The sequence below is a fragment of the Pseudophryne corroboree genome, chromosome 2 (assembly GCF_028390025.1).
Source record: "Pseudophryne corroboree isolate aPseCor3 chromosome 2, aPseCor3.hap2, whole genome shotgun sequence".
NCBI classification, from domain to species: Eukaryota; Metazoa; Chordata; class Amphibia; order Anura; family Myobatrachidae; genus Pseudophryne; species Pseudophryne corroboree.
The window spans coordinates 237,358,773-237,374,382 of NC_086445.1; the positions used below are offsets into that span (position 1 = coordinate 237,358,773).

The window sequence follows — 15,610 nt, forward strand, 5'->3', positions numbered from 1 at the left end:
TAGCACTCTCTCAGGAAGTGTTGCAACAGCACGGCTGGATTCTGAATGTTCCAAAGTCGCAGCTGATTCCTACGACGCGTCTGCTTTTCCTGGGCATGATTCTGGACACAGAACAGAAGAAGGTGTTTCTCCCGGTGGAGAAGGCCCAGGAATTAGCATCTCTGGTCAGGGACTTCCTGAAACCAAAACAGGTATCGGTGCATCACTGCACGCGAGTCCTGGGAAAGATGGTGGCTTCATACGAAGCCATTCCCTTCGGCAGGTTCCATGCAAGGATCTTTCAGTGCGATCTGTTGGACAAGTGGTCCGGATCGCATCTTCAGATGCATCGGCTGATCACCCTGTCCCCAAGGGCCAGGGTGTCTCTTCTGTGGTGGCTGCAGAGTGCTCACCTTCTCGAGGGCCGCAGGTTCGGCATACAGGACTGGGTCCTGGTGACCACGGATGCAAGCCTCCGAGGATGGGTGGCAGTCACTCAGGGAAGAAACTTCCAAGGGCTGTGGTCAAGTCTGGAGACTTCTCTACACATAAATATGCTGGAACTCAGGGCCATTTACAACGCCCTGAGTCAAGCAGAGCCCCTGCTTCGAAACCGGCCAGTGCTGATTCAGTCAGACAACATTACGGCGGTCGTCCATGTAAACCGCCAGGGCGGCACAAGAAGCAGGATGGCAATGGCGGAAGCCACAAAGATTCTTCGGTGTGCGGAGAATCACGTGCAAGCACTGTCAGCAGTGTTCATTCCGGGAGTGGACAACTGGGAAGCAGACTTCCTCAGCAGACACGACCTCCACCCGGGAGAGTGGGGACTTCATCAAGAAGTCTTCACACAGATTGCAAAGCGATGGGAACTGCCACAGGTGGACATGATGGCGTCCCGCCTCAACAAAAAGCTAAAAAGATATTGCGCCAGGTCAAGGGACCCTAAGGCGATAGCTGTGGACGCCCTAGTGACACCGTGGGTGTACCAGTCGGTATGTGTTTCCTCCTCTTCCTCTCATACCCAAGGTACTGAGAATAGTAAGAAAGAGAGGAATAAGAACAATACTCATTGTTCCGGATTGGCCAAGAAGGACTTGGTACCCGGAACTGCAAGAAATGGGCACAGAGGACCCATGGCCTCTGCCTCTCAGACAGGACCTGCTGCAACAAGGGCCCTGTCTGTTCCAAGACTTACCGCGGCTGCGTTTGACGGCATGGCGGTTGAACGCCGGATCCTAGCGGAAAAAGGCATTCCGGATGAAGTTATTCCTACGCTGATAAAGGCTAGGAAGGACGTGACAGCAAAGCATTATCACCGTATATGGCGAAAATATGTTGCTTGGTGTGAGGCCAGGACGGCCCCTACAGAGGAATTCCAGCTGGGTCGATTCCTGCACTTCCTACAGTCAGGGGTGACTATGGGCCTAAAATTGGGGTCCATAAAGGTCCAGATTTCGGCCCTATCCATTTTCTTTCAAAAAGCACTGGCTTCACTGCCTGAGTTTCAGACGTTTGTTAAGGGAGTGCTGCATATTCAGCCCCCTTTTGTGGCACCCTGGGATCTTAACGTTGTGTTGGATTTCCTGAAATCCCACTGGTTTGAGCCACTTAAGACCGTGGAACTAAAGTATCTCACGTGGAAAGTGGTCATGCTGTTGGCCTTAGCATCGGCTAGGCGTGTGTCGGAATTGGCGGCTTTGTCATGTAAAAGCCCATATCTGATCTTCCATATAGACAGGGCAGAATTGACGACTCGTCCCCAATTTCTCCCAAAGGTGGTATCATCGTTTCATTTGAACCAACCTATTGTGGTGCCTGCGGCTACTCGGGACTTGGAGGACTCCAAGTTGCTGGACGTAGTCAGGGCTTTGAAAATATATGTTTCCAGAACGGCTGGAGTCAGGAAGACTGACTCGCTGTTTATCCTGCATGCACCCAACAAGCTGGGTGCCCCTGCTTCAAAGCAAACTATTGTTTGCTGGATCTGTAACACGATTCAGCTGGCTCATTCTGCGGCTGGATTGCTGCGTCCAAAATCAGTAAAAGCCCATTCTACAAGGAAGGTGGGCTCTTCTTGGGCGGCTGCCCGAGGGGTCTCGGCTTTACAGCTTTGCCGAGCGGCTACTTGGTCGGGTTCAAACACCTTTGCAAAGTTCTACAAGTTTGATACCCTGGCTGAGGAGGACCTTGTGTTTGCTCATTCGGTGCTGCAGAGTCATCCGCACTCTCCCGCCCGTTTGGGAGCTTTGGTATAATCCCCATGGTCCTTACGGAGTTCCCAGCATCCACTAGGACGTCCGAGAAAATAAGAATTTACTCACCGGTAATTCTATTTCTCGTAGTCCGTAGTGGATGCTGGGCGCCCGTCCCAAGTGCGGACTTTCTGCAATACGTGTATATAGTTATTGCTTAAATAAGGGTTATTGTTATGAGCCATCCGTTGAGTGAGGCTCAGTTGTTGTTCATACTGTTAACTGGGTAAGGTTATCACAAGTTGTACGGTGTGATTGGTGTGGCTGGTATGAGTCTAACCCTGGATTCCAAAAATCCTTTCCTTGTAATGTCAGCTCTTCCGGGCACAGTTTCCCTAACTGAGGTCTGGAGGAGGGGCATAGAGGGAGGAGCCATTGCACACCAGATAGTACCTAATCTTTCTTTTAGAGTGCCCAGTCTCCTGCGGAGCCCGTCTATTCCCCATGGTCCTTACGGAGTTCCCAGCATCCACTACGGACTACGAGAAATAGAATTACCGGTGAGTAAATTCTTATTTTTTGCTGCTACTCTTTATAATGGGAAGCTCAATCAGTGTTTGGATTTGTTCATGTGGCCAAATTGGACAATGATTCTGGTAAGCGAGCCTGGCTAAACAACCTGATCTAAAAAGGTGCCTGTCTATATATGAGGGTGCTCAACAGTAGTGCTGTCAAATCAGACCAATGCAGCAGTTTAGCACTCAGACTACCAACCTAATACCCTCTGGTTTAACAAGTATGGTCAGACAGCGATCCCATACTCGTAGTGTTAACACCACTTTCCCACATGCTGACATTTGTAGCTGCTTACCTGTAAAAAGTCCATGATGCATTAATAAATACAGGGCCTAACCTGGTTTATTGTCCCGCACGGTGTCCACAAAGTGAGTTTATTCATTTTTGCTTTAGCTGCAAAGAAACGGCCCCTTACTGATAATCCTGCAGTGCCCGTTATGGATTCCAAAGCTCCAGGTATTTACTGCATGGCCCTAACCAGTTTGCAGTGTCTGCCATTCATGTTCAATATATTATAATGCAGAATTCTTCAATGATTTTGTCAACACCGTGAGCCTGTTTATTATTATTTAGCTCCAGAGGCAAAGACCCTACCCACTGATGTCCCTGTTCCTGACAGTGCAGGTATTGCTTGCATGTCTGTATTGAATAGCACACTACCATTGTGGTGCAGTTTATACCCAGTCTAGAGTCAGAGCCTAGACGCACGTTTCAGTGCATCATTTCTTCTCACAGTAAAAATCTCCAAGTGATCTGACAGAATAGACCTTTTGGTAGGCGCTATCATACGGGTTACTGTGTCATGATAATGTTCTGATACAACAATCTCCCAGTATAGTGTCATAGGCATGGCAAAGATGTTGCTGATTCCAATGCATAATTTGATGATTTGGTATAACTTCTGTCTGCTTTATGGGAAAACTGGCATATTTATATATTGTTGTATACGAGACACTGGCACGTCCGATTCTGTTTTTTCCTAATGAGATTATTGATTTAAATGTAGCTCCAAAGACACAGCCTTTACAAACCGATGTCCCTGTATTACCTGTTGCTGATTCCAAGGCTCCAGGTATCATGGCTGCAACTGCGTGCTAGCATGTTGTTCCAGATTAGAACAACATTCTCCTCTGTAGTAATAGGAGTTGAGAAGTTCATGTAATGGTGGTGCCTTGTATAGCTGAAATGACAAAGCTTCATCTAATGACACCAGTAGAGCCTATTATTACATTTAGATCTGTGTATTGATGGCTTGAGCATGTTTAATCCATACACAAGAAGTTTTATAGGAAATTTAACAACTGTAACTATGGTGATGTCCTTAGGTGCTGGAATTATTCTGTCTTGAGTTCGTCCAGAAATGTAATGGAAAGTGATTCCCATATAGTTTCAATGTTAATTTTACGGGATGTAGTCTGGATCCTGACAGCGGAATCCCGATTGTCACAATGCTGACTGATCTCGGCGGTTAGGGTTAGTTTTAGCATTAGGCACTAGGTATAGTAGGGTGTTCTACATATGTTAAGTATAGTATTTATTTGTTTAGCTGCAAAGACAGAGATCCCTCCCGCTGACGTCCTTGCAAACCCACCTGCTGCTGCAGTAACTCCAGGTATTGCCTGTGTGGATGTACTCATGACATTAAGTTTTGTAATCAATCTGTGACACTGCAATATATGGCATTAGCACCCACATATTGTGTTGCTGCAGAAGTCAAAGTTGTATGATGCCGAACAATGAGCCTATTTAATTTCCTTTAGCTGCTAAGACACAGCCCCAACCCACTGATGTCCCTAGTGCTGTTTCCGAAGCTCCAGGTAATCTTATTACATGTTCTTTATTGGGACTTACTCTATTATTGGTTTGCGATGTATTCCAATTCGGTTAAATACAGAAACCATGTGTGGCGCTTCATGGTAAACCTATTTATATGTTTAATTTAGCCACAAAGGCAAAGCTTCCACCTGCTGATGTCCCTAAGGTTCCTTCTGCTGATTCCAAAGCTCCAGGTACAGAGAACATGTTGGTGATATATGTAATTAGGGATAGGAATGTTACTGTAGCAGGTGTATGAGTGAGCCTGTGCATGAAAACCAATGCACTGAGCGTATTTACTTATTTTAGCACAAAAGAAAAAGCCTCCACCCACTGATGTCCCAAAACCCCCTGTTGCCGATTCCAAAGCCTCAGGTATTGTCTGCATGATCTGATTGGCAATCTCCATTACTGGGATCTAGTTAGGGATTTTACCAGTTATCACTGGTTACATACAGTATATTACATGATAGTTTTTTAATTCATTAGTGAATCTGGGGCAGATTTATTAAGCCTGGTAAAGTGGAAGGTGATAATGCACCAGCCAATCAGCTCCTAACTGTCCTTTTTCAAACCCATCCTGTAACATGGCAGTTAGGTGCTGATTGGCTGGCTGCTCCTTTATCACCTTCCACTTTATCACTTCACCAGGCTTAATAAATCTACCCCTCTGTCTGTACAGATCCTGTTTTTCATTCTTGCAGCTAATTTTCATAACTGTAAACTGCCAGTTTACAGCAAATGTCAGTATGTATGTGCCCAATTTGAGAGTTGTGTGGGGCAGTATACAATGAGCCTCTGTACTTTTCTTTAGCTCCTAAGACACAACTCCCACCCACTGATGTCCCTGGTGCTGTTTCTGAAGCTCCGGGTAAATGCGATTATTATTTATTCCTAAATCGGTGTTAAATACAGAAACCATGTGTGAAGCTTCATGATGAACTTATTTATATATTTGATTTAGCCCCAAAGACAAAGCTTTCAGATACTCATGTCCCTAAAGTTCCTTCTGCTGACTCCAAAGCTCCAGGTACAGTGAACATGATTGTGATATATGTAATTAGGGATAGTAATGTTACTGTAGCAGATGTATGAGTGAGCCTGTGCATGAAAACCAATGCACTGAGCGTATTTGCTTATTTTAGCACACAAGCAAAAGTCTCCACCCACTGATGTCCCAAAAGCTCCTGTTGCGGATTCCAAAGCCTCAGGTATTGTATCTGCATGAGCTGATTGTAATCTCCATTACTGGGATATAATTAGGGATTTTACTAGTTATTACTGCTACACATATATTACATCGGCTCTATTATAGTGTTTGAATTGTTAGTGAATCCATACAGCCGCAAATCCTGTTTTCCATTCTTGCCGCTAATATTTATAACGGTAAGATGCAACCTTGCAGCTAATGTTAGTATGTACACAATTTGAGGACCCATGTGTGAAATTGGAAACAGGTATGCTTAAAAGTTAAGCTGGGTACAGATCAAGGGGTGATACAGCACTGCAGGGGTAGAATGGGTGGGGGAGCAGAATTGTGGAAAGGTAATGGTTGGATGGAGGTGACATTACATTCCCAGAATTCTGCCACCCTGCAGTGCTGTATCTCCCCCCTGATCTATTCAACATAGGGTGGCTAGGCCCCACCAGGTACGGCAGCACACCAAGTCCAATCCCATTGAGTGCAGTGCTTTATACCTTTACCTTAGGTGGGTACACACTGAGCGGTATATCGGCCATTGAATCAAACGGCCTTTATATCGCGGTTCGGCAGGTGTGTACAACCTATATGTCTGTGAACGACGTCATTGACAGACATGTAATGTCAGCCACTGCAGTCGATGCTCTATATATTACCACATCTGGCTGTGTGTACTGGTGGTCTGCCGATTGCCTGTACGCTTGCTTCAGGGACTAGCTTCACGGCTGTATGGCCAAATTCAAATGTCCACTCCGCTGTTATGCGAGGATGGACATATTAAGCGGGAGATCAGTAAGAGTATATGCTTGACTGGATCGGCCACTTTGTTGGTGCGACGGTGGGTCCGCCGACATGTTGCTGTAGTGTGTTCCCAGCTGTAGTTCAGGCCAGACGATCCAATCTAGCAATCGCCATACATGGGCATATCGGGCTCCTATACAGTGGTGTAGCTATAGCCAGTAGATGCAGCCATTTGGCACTTGGACCACAGAACCTAAACCCATGGAACACAACTAGTGTGGTCAGTAATTGCTTCCATGCTAAGGTGACAGTCTCATCTAACTACACTGGATCACCAGTGCCTTATGCTGATATTTATGGTCACTTTGTTCTAAAGTGTCTGGTGTGCATCCATAAAAAACATGTTAAACCTGGGTTTTGTCCACAGAGTGAGCTTGTTTTGTTTAGCACCAAAGACTCATCCGTCGACTGACAAACCTGCAGTGCTAGTTGTGGAATGCGTGGTCCTGAATCTAATGTGCCAGTTTGCAGTGTCAAGATACCATTCATTGTTTCATTATTTTATTTCAATAAAACAGTGCTTAACTGTTTCCTATATTAATCCAGATTCAGTTTTTAGGGGGTCTACTACGATAGACCGGCGCTCGAGATCTCAGCGCCCAGCATACCGGCACTGGGATCCTGACCGCCGGAATGCTGGCTGCGGGGCGAGCGCAAAAGAGCTCCTTGCGGGTTCGCTGCACTATTTATTCTCCCTCCAGGGGTGTCGTGGATACCCCCAAGAGGGAGAATAGTTGTCGGTATCCCGGCGATCAGAATATGTAGAGTGCCAGCATCCCGACAGCCGGGATATCGAGCGCCTCCCGTTTTTAGATAACCATTTGTCATCTATTAAAGTACAGCTTTGTGTGGTCTGTATACACGGAGTATATGCTGTCTTTATTTAGCCCCAATGACAGGGAGCCCCTCCTCTGAGGTCCCCACAAGTCCTACTACTGCTTCTTCTAAAGCTCCAGGTATTACCTGTATGGATGTACGTGGCATTAGCACCTATAGCCACAATATTGTAGTGGAAACAGTAGTTGTGTGGTGCAGTATACAATGAGCTTCTGCTTTTCTTTAGCTCCTAAGGCACAGCCCCCACCCACTGATGTCCCTGGTGCTGTTTCTGAAGCTCCAGGTAATGTGATTACTATTTATTCCTAAATCAGTGTTGGATACAGAAACCATGTGTGGCGCTTTATGATAAACCTGTTTATAAATTTATTTAGCCATAAAGACAAAGCTTGCATCTGCTGATGTCCCTAAAGTTTCTGCAACTGAACCCAAAGTTCCAGGTACTGAGAACACGCTGGTGATATATGTAACTGGGGACTAAAGATGTTACTGTAGCAGTTGTAGGAGTGAACCCATTAATGAAAACCAATGCACTGATCTGATTTACTTATTTTAGCACAAAAGAAAAAGTCTCCAAAAGCTCCTGTTGCCGATTCCAAATCCTCAGGTATTGTCTGCATGAGCTGATTGGTAATCTCCATTACAGGGATATATTCACTTTTACCAGTTACCACTGTTTCATCTGCATTTATGTGGAACTGGCTTCTACATTTTACAATAGTGTTTGAAGTCATTAATGAATCTGCCATACAGCTCCCAGTCACAAGCCCCGCTTTTCATTCTTGCTGCTAATCTTTATATTTGTAAGCTAACTTTCAGCAAATGTTAGGATCTGTCCAATTTGATCATCCATGTGTGGCCAATTTGGAAATCATTCTGTAAGTCCATTAGGCCAACCTGCCTAATGGTGCCCATACGTAAGGGGGGTACACACAGAGAGATTTGTGCTTAAAATCTAAGCAATCTGACTAGATTGCTTAGAATTTAAGAGCGGATCTGTTGTGTGTGCCCGCCAGTGATATCGATGCTATCGCTGGTGCTAGATTGAGCCTGCATGCAGGTTCAATCTAGCAGGTCGCTATGTGAAGTGAGCGGTCCCCTGTACCTCACTCAGCACCCCGCGCTGTGCTGAGCAGGGGAAGAGATGTATACTGAGCGGTCTGCTAGATCGCTCAGCACACATCTCTTTAGTGTGTACCCCCTATAGGCAGACCAGGCTGCTTGACAGTTGTGTAGCCTTATCAGACTAGCAGCAATTTGGTGTGAAAAGTCAGTGATTCTGCACTCAGAGGGCAGTCATTGTTACAACCACATTGTTTCACTTGTCCCACTATGAGGTTTATGAACTCTCTTTAGCTATAAAGAGGCTATCCTATATCCATAAAAATACTTAAACTGATCGTCCACTCTTGGACCCATGGTGAGCTTTATTTTTTGCTTTAGCTCCAAAGACAGAACCTCCTGTTGATGATCCTGCAGTGCCAGTGGAGGATCCCAAAGGTTCAGGTATTGACTGTATGGCCCTAAATCTGTTTTGCCAGTGTCTGGTTGCGCCCATTTCTAATCTATTCTAATACAAAAGTGCTCAACTGGTTTTCTGTATAGGTCCAGAATAAAATTCTAGAGAACCATTTATTTTTATATTTTATTTATTAACAGTTCCTTATATAGCACAGCGTATTCCATTGCACTTTACAATTATTTTTATATTATATTAAGTTTCTTATGTAGCACAGCATATTCTGTTGCTCTTTACAATTAGTTTTATTTTCAAAAGTAATGCTGTGTGGTCTATATTCTATTGTGCTTCAAAGTCAGAGTCTCTGCAAGCCCTTCATATTACTCCAGGTCAGGCTTTCCAACCTCTACACTCAGGGCTAAAACACACTACCCGGCTTTTGCCGGCCGAGAAAAAGCCGGACGGCTTTTTTCCGTGCCGGCATTGTAGTTAACAGTGTGAGGGCTAGGGTCCCTTCACACTGCCCGGCCCGGCTGCCGGGTTGCAGCCGCGTCTCACCACTGGAAGGTCCGGCGGCCGGGCGGCCGCCGGGCCCTCTTTGCAGCCAGTGAACCGTGTGTGTGTGAAGGGGAGCTTTCACACACAACGGTTTTTTCTGAAGCCGTGTCTGATGCTGCACATGTGCACAGCATCACACACGGCTCAAAGCAGTCCTGTGTGAGCGACTCTGCCGGTTTCTCCCGGATGGCAAAAAGCCGGACAAAGTTTGTCCGGCTTTTTGCCATCCGGGAGAAACCGGCCAGTGTGTTACAGCCCTTTAAGGCACACTAACAGTCCAGGTTTTAGTGATAGCCATGCTTTAGCATAAGTGACTTAATTAGTACCTCAGTTATTGATATATCCAGGCTTCAGCACAGATTGTTAAAACTAAAACCTAGGCTGTTAGTGTGCCTTGAGGACCAAGGTTGGGATTGCCTGCTCTAGGTACTACCTGTATGGATGTACTTATGATCTCTGTACCAGTACAACATGGCATTAGCACCTACCCATAAGATTGTAGTGAAAACAGTTGTGTGGTACAGTAAAATGAGCCACTTTTGTATGCCCCTGAATACAGCTCCCACCCACTGATGTCTCTGGTGCTGTTTCCGAAGCACCAGGTACTATGATTACAAGCCCTAATAGGGAGTCACTGTTTAAACATCCTACTACTTACTCCCAATAAAGGGGTTATTCAGTTAGACATGTGGGGGGTTAGCCGCTGTCGTAAAGGTGTGGAAATGCTGTCAACATGATGGCATATCATCGCCTGGTCTCGCCCTGGACTTGTGAATTTTTGTATGCAGCCCTACAGGGCTGCGATTGAAAATCTGTGTGTTTGGCGATTACTGTAAGTACTTGAGCTCAGCCAGGAGTAAGTTTTAAATACAGAAAATGTGTGGAACAATAAGTTTGTTTAATTTAGTCCTAGAGACCAAGGCTCCTCTCGCTGATGTAACTAAACGGTCTGCTGCTGAGTCCAAAGCCCCAGGTACTGAGAGCATGCTGGTGATATGTGTAATTAAGGACTAACATTTGTTACTGTAGCACAGGCCTGGCCAACCTGTGGCTCTCCAGATGTTGTAAAACGACACATCCCAGCATGCCCTGCCATAGTTCTTGCATTTATTAAAGTAAAACTGGCAGGGCATGCTGGGACTTGTAGTTTCACAACAGCTGGAGAGCCACAGGATGGCTGTAGCAGGTGTATGAGTGAGCCCGTGCGTCAATACCAACACACTGAGCTTATTTACTTATTTTAGCACAAAAGAAAAAGTCTTCACTCTCTGATGTCCCAAAAGTTGCTGGTGACGCCAAAGCTTCAGGTAGAATTGTTGCATGAGTTTATTGGCAATCTCCATTACTGGGATATAATTAAGGATTATATTGGTTATTACAGATTTTATGAATTTGGCTTCTGCACTCGCTCCAAGCTCTGCAATAGTGTTTGAACTCAAAAATGCATCTGTCTGTGCAGCCCCCAGACTCTTCCTGCATCATTCTAGAGATGATGACCTTCTTCATATAAAGATGCTACCTTGAAGCAAATGCCACATGGTATCCAATATGATATCTGTGTGTGGCCCTATTGGATACAGATCTAGTAAGTCAGTCAGGCCAAAACAACTGATGTAACATCTAATACAAAGGCAGATCAGGCTATTCAGTCGTGTAGCCATCTCAGACTGATGTGTCAGTGTGGCGTACAGACCAAACATCCTGTTCCTATGTGACACTGTTAGTGTGGTCATCCCACTATTCCACACTCTGCAGACAGTTGTCGTGCAACCGCGTTTACCGCATGTTTCCCACATGCTTACAGTTTTGGCTGCATAATTGTAAACGGCAGTGAGCATCTCTAAATATAGTGCTAAACCTATGTATTGTCAATAGCATATTTATTTTTGCTTTAGCTCCAAAGGCCCAGCCTCCTCCTGATAAACCTGCAGTGCCGGTTATGGAATCCAAAGCTCAAGGTATTGACTGCATGGCCCTAAATCTCATGTACCAGTTTGCAGTGTCTGGTTACCATCCATTTCCTAAATAATATAATACAGAATGCTTTAATGACTTTGACAACACAATGAGCTTGTTTATTATTGTTTAGCTCCAGCGGCAAAGACCCTACCCACTGATGTCCCTGTTGCTGAAAATGCAGGTATTGCTTGCATGTCTGAGTAGCACACTACCAGATTCCTGGCATATTGGCTGCCTTGGTAAACCCATTAGAGTTTCTGTGCCATGGTGCAATATCCTGCTATAACCAGTCTCCCATAGAGATTGCCAATTCCAAAGCATGAACTAATGTTTTGGTACATATTTCTGCTTATGCAAAACCTCGTGTTCCACTTTTTCACTTGTCTGAGACAAAGATTTAGACATGAATCCTTTGCCAAATAAGAATGATATAGCTGTAACTCCAAAGACGCATCTTCTGCTTACAGATATCCCTGTATTACCTGCTGCTGATTCCAAGGCTCCAGGTATAATGGCTGCATGGTTTTATTAGTAAAGTTGAACTTGAGTGCTTGCATGTTATTGTACCAGTTACAGAGAACATGTTTTCTTAATCCATAAAGCATTAACGGGTTGGTCCCCAGAGGACTCCGTGCCCTTATTGGGAGTTACTGACCAACTTCCAGTATTCCCAATTTAGTGTTAAGATAATAAATATATATTTGATTTAGCACCAAAGACAAAGCCTCCACCTGCTGATGTCCCTAAAGTTCCTGCCGCTGAATCCAAAGCTCCAGGTACTGAAAACATGCTGGTGATATATGTAGGAACTAAAATGTTGCTGTAGCAGGCGTGAGCCCATGCATGAAAACCAACACTGAGCGAATTTACTTATTTTAGCACAAAAGAAAAAGTCTCCACCCACTGATGTCCCAAAAGCTCCTGTTGCTGATTCCAAAGCCTCAGGTATTGTGGCTGCATGAGCGGTTTGGTAATCTCCATTACTGGGATATAATCAAGGATTTTACTAGTTACCATTGTTTCATGTGCATTTATGTGGATTTGGCTTCTACACTTGTCCAAGTTCTGCAGTAGTGTGTGAACTCACATTGAGCATCTTTGTCCTTGGTTTTACTCCGAGGACAATCTTGCCTTTAATTTCCCTTCTGTTGATTTCTCGAATGCATGTATTGGAATAGCAACAGTCTGCTTCATTGAGCAGCAGCCCTGTTATTATGTAACTTCAGATAATCCTATAGACTCGTAGTATTGCAGTAATTCTTATTTGACTTGCAATGTACATGTTTATGTGAAGAAAATAACTGATTTTTCTGTAGCCTGTTCTAGGTAGTTTATTTCATGGGGTATATTCAATTGAAGGTGAAAGCTGCCGTCTGTCGAAAAGACGGCAATTTTCGACTTTTGTAGGTCGGAAGGGATTCCGAGCTATTCAGTATAACCCCAAATTTTTTGACAAGTCGAATTCGACTTGTCGAAAAGCACGTGGATCGGCGGAATAGCTGCCGATCCACATGCTTGTCGAAAACGGGGCTAAAACCGACAGGTTTTGGTCCCTTTTTCAACCGTCTCAGTTCGACTTTAAAAAAAAGTTGAATGAGATGGGGAGAGCCGAGGCGGGGTGAGCAGCGCTGGAGGATGTCACAGCCGCGTCCACCCGGCTCCAGCAAGCGAGACCTCGCTTGCTGGAGCCGGGTGGACGCTGCTGTGAGCGGCGGCTGTGATGCAGAGAGACTGGGGGGGGGGGAAGCCGCGGGCAGACGAGGGAGAGCAGCGCTACAGCGGCTATATAGCCGCAGCTGTAGCGCGGCTATCCCCCGTCTCCCCTCCCGCATCTCAATTCGACAAATCCATTCCGACAAATTAATGTCGAAATGGATCCGACTTCAATTGAATATACCCCCATATCTCTTTTAAATATGTTTTCTCTATCGTCCTAGTGGATGCTGGGGTTCCTGAAAGGACCATGGGGAATAGCGGCTCCGCAGGAGACAGGGCACAAAAAGTAAAGCTTTAGGATCAGGTGGTGTGCACTGGCTCCTCCCCCTATGACCCTCCTCCAAGCCTCAGTTAGATTTTTGTGCCCGGCCGAGAAGGGTGCAATCTAGGTGGCTCTCCTAAAGAGCTGCTTAGAAAAGTTTAGCTTAGGTTTTTTATTTTACAGTGAGTCCTGCTGGCAACAGGATCACTGCAACGAGGGACTTAGGGGAGAAGAAGTGAACTCACCTGCGTGCAGGATGGATTGGCTTCTTGGCTACTGGACATTAGCTCCAGAGGGACGATCACAGGTACAGCCTGGATGGTCACCGGAGCCTCGCCGCCGGCCCCCTTGCAGATGCTGAAACGAGAAGAGGTCCAGAATCGGCGGCAGAAGACTCCTCAGTCTTAAGGTAGCGCACAGCACTGCAGCTGTGCGCCATTTTCCTCTCAGCACACTTCACACGGCAGTCACTGAGGGTGCAGGGCGCTGGGAGGGGGGCGCCCTGGGAGGCAAATGAAAACCTTTTTTGGCTAAAAATACCTCACATATAGCCTCCGGGGGCTATATGGAGATATTTAACCCCTGCCAGAATCCGTTAAGAGCGGGAGACGAGGCCGCCGAAAAAGGGGCGGGGCCTATCTCCTCAGCACACAGCGCCATTTTCCCTCACAGAAAGGCTGGAGGGAAGGCTCCCAGGCTCTCCCCTGCACTGCACTACAGAAACAGGGTTAAAACAGAGAGGGGGGGCACTAATTTGGCGTTAGAAATATATAAAAAAGATGCTATAAGGGAAAACACTTATATAAGGTTGTCCCTATATAATTATAGCGTTTTTGGTGTGTGCTGGCAAACTCTCCCTCTGTCTCTCCAAAGGGCTAGTAGGTCCTGTCCTCTATCAGAGCATTCCCTGTGTGTGTGCTGTGTGTCGGTACGTGTGTGTCGACATGTATGAGGACGATGTTGGTGAGGAGGCGGAGCAATTGCCTGTAATGGTGATGTCACTCTCTAGGGAGTCGACACCGGAATGGATGGCTTATTTAGGGAATTACGTGATAATGTCAACACGCGCCAAGGTCGGTTGACGACATGAGACGGCCGACAAACAATTAGTACCGGTCCAGACGTCTCAAAAACACCGTCAGGGGTTTTAAAAAAAAAAAAAACGTATTCCTTATTAGGGCCACACGTTAAGGGCAATGAAGGAGGTGTTACATATTTCTGATACTACAAGTACCACAAAAGAGGGTATTATGTGGGATGTGAAAAAACTACCGTAGTTTTTCCTGAATCAGATAAATTAAATGAAGTGTGTGATGATGCGTGGGTTCCCCCCGATAGAAAATATAGGCGGTATACCCTTTCCCGCCAGAAGTTAGGGCGCGTTGGGAAACACCCCTTAGGGTGGATAAGGCGCTCACACGCTTATCAGAACAAGTGGCGGTACCGTCTATAGATAGGGCCGTCCTCAAGGAGCCAGCTGACAGGAGGCTGGAAAAATATCATAAAAAGTATATACACACATACTGGTGTTATACTGCGACCAGCGATCGCCTCAGCCTGGATGTGCAGAGCTGGGGTGGCTTGGTCGGATTCCCTGACTAAAAATATTGATACCCTTGACAGGGACCGTATTTTATTGACTATAGAGCATTTAAAGGATGTATTTCTATATATGCGAGATGCACAGAGGGATATTTGCACTCTGGCATCAAGAGTAAGTGCGATGTCCATATCTGCCAGAAGATGTTTATGGACACGACAGTGGTCAGGTGATGCAGATTCCAAACGGCACAAAGGTGTATTGCCGTATAAAGGAAGAGGAGTTATTTGGGGTCGGTCCATCGGACCTGGTGGCCACGGCAACTGCTGGAAAATCCACCGTTTTTACCCTAAGTCACATCTCTGCAGAAAAAGACACCGTCTTTTCAGCTTCAGTCCTTTCGTCCCTATAAGAGTCATATCTGCCCAGGGATAGAGGAAAGGGAAGAAGACTGCAGCAGGCAGCCCATTCCCAGGAACAGAAGCGTTCCAACCCTTCTGACAAGCTCTCAGCATGACGCTGAGACCGTACAGGACCCCTGGATCCTACAAGTAGTATCCCAGGGGTACAGTTTGGAATGTCGAGACGTTTCCCCTGCGCAGGCTCCTGAAGGCTGCTTTACCAAGGTCTCCCTCCGACAAGGAGGCAGTATGGGAAAAAATTCACGAGCTGTATTCCCAGCAGGTGATAATTAAATTACCCCTCCTACAAC

General features: G+C 45.9%; 1 protein-coding gene across 50 annotated transcripts in view; it reads left to right on the plus strand.

Moving 5' to 3' along the window:
- Positions 1–15,610, plus strand: part of NACA (nascent polypeptide associated complex subunit alpha) — a 79,305-nt gene that overhangs the window by 18,314 nt on the left and 45,381 nt on the right. For 38 of the 50 annotated variants that reach the window (XM_063952488.1, XM_063952539.1, XM_063952501.1 and 35 more), the window contains 21 exons: positions 3,144–3,206; positions 3,324–3,374; positions 4,297–4,362; positions 4,511–4,567; positions 4,694–4,759; positions 4,875–4,940; positions 5,380–5,436; positions 5,530–5,595; positions 5,711–5,776; positions 7,455–7,523; positions 7,631–7,687; positions 7,779–7,844; positions 7,961–8,011; positions 8,848–8,910; positions 10,329–10,394; positions 10,666–10,728; positions 11,317–11,379; positions 11,511–11,561; positions 11,848–11,886; positions 12,091–12,156; positions 12,260–12,325. In XM_063952488.1, the coding sequence (XP_063808558.1) occupies positions 3,144–3,206; positions 3,324–3,374; positions 4,297–4,362; positions 4,511–4,567; positions 4,694–4,759; positions 4,875–4,940; positions 5,380–5,436; positions 5,530–5,595; positions 5,711–5,776; positions 7,455–7,523; positions 7,631–7,687; positions 7,779–7,844; positions 7,961–8,011; positions 8,848–8,910; positions 10,329–10,394; positions 10,666–10,728; positions 11,317–11,379; positions 11,511–11,561; positions 11,848–11,886; positions 12,091–12,156; positions 12,260–12,325 (1,278 nt within the window). The remainder of the gene's footprint in view (positions 1–3,143; positions 3,207–3,323; positions 3,375–4,296; positions 4,363–4,510; positions 4,568–4,693; positions 4,760–4,874; positions 4,941–5,379; positions 5,437–5,529; positions 5,596–5,710; positions 5,777–7,454; positions 7,524–7,630; positions 7,688–7,778; positions 7,845–7,960; positions 8,012–8,847; positions 8,911–10,328; positions 10,395–10,665; positions 10,729–11,316; positions 11,380–11,510; positions 11,562–11,847; positions 11,887–12,090; positions 12,157–12,259; positions 12,326–15,610) is intronic. The other 12 variants (XM_063952500.1, XM_063952525.1, XM_063952511.1 and 9 more) reach the window with 11 other exon arrangements.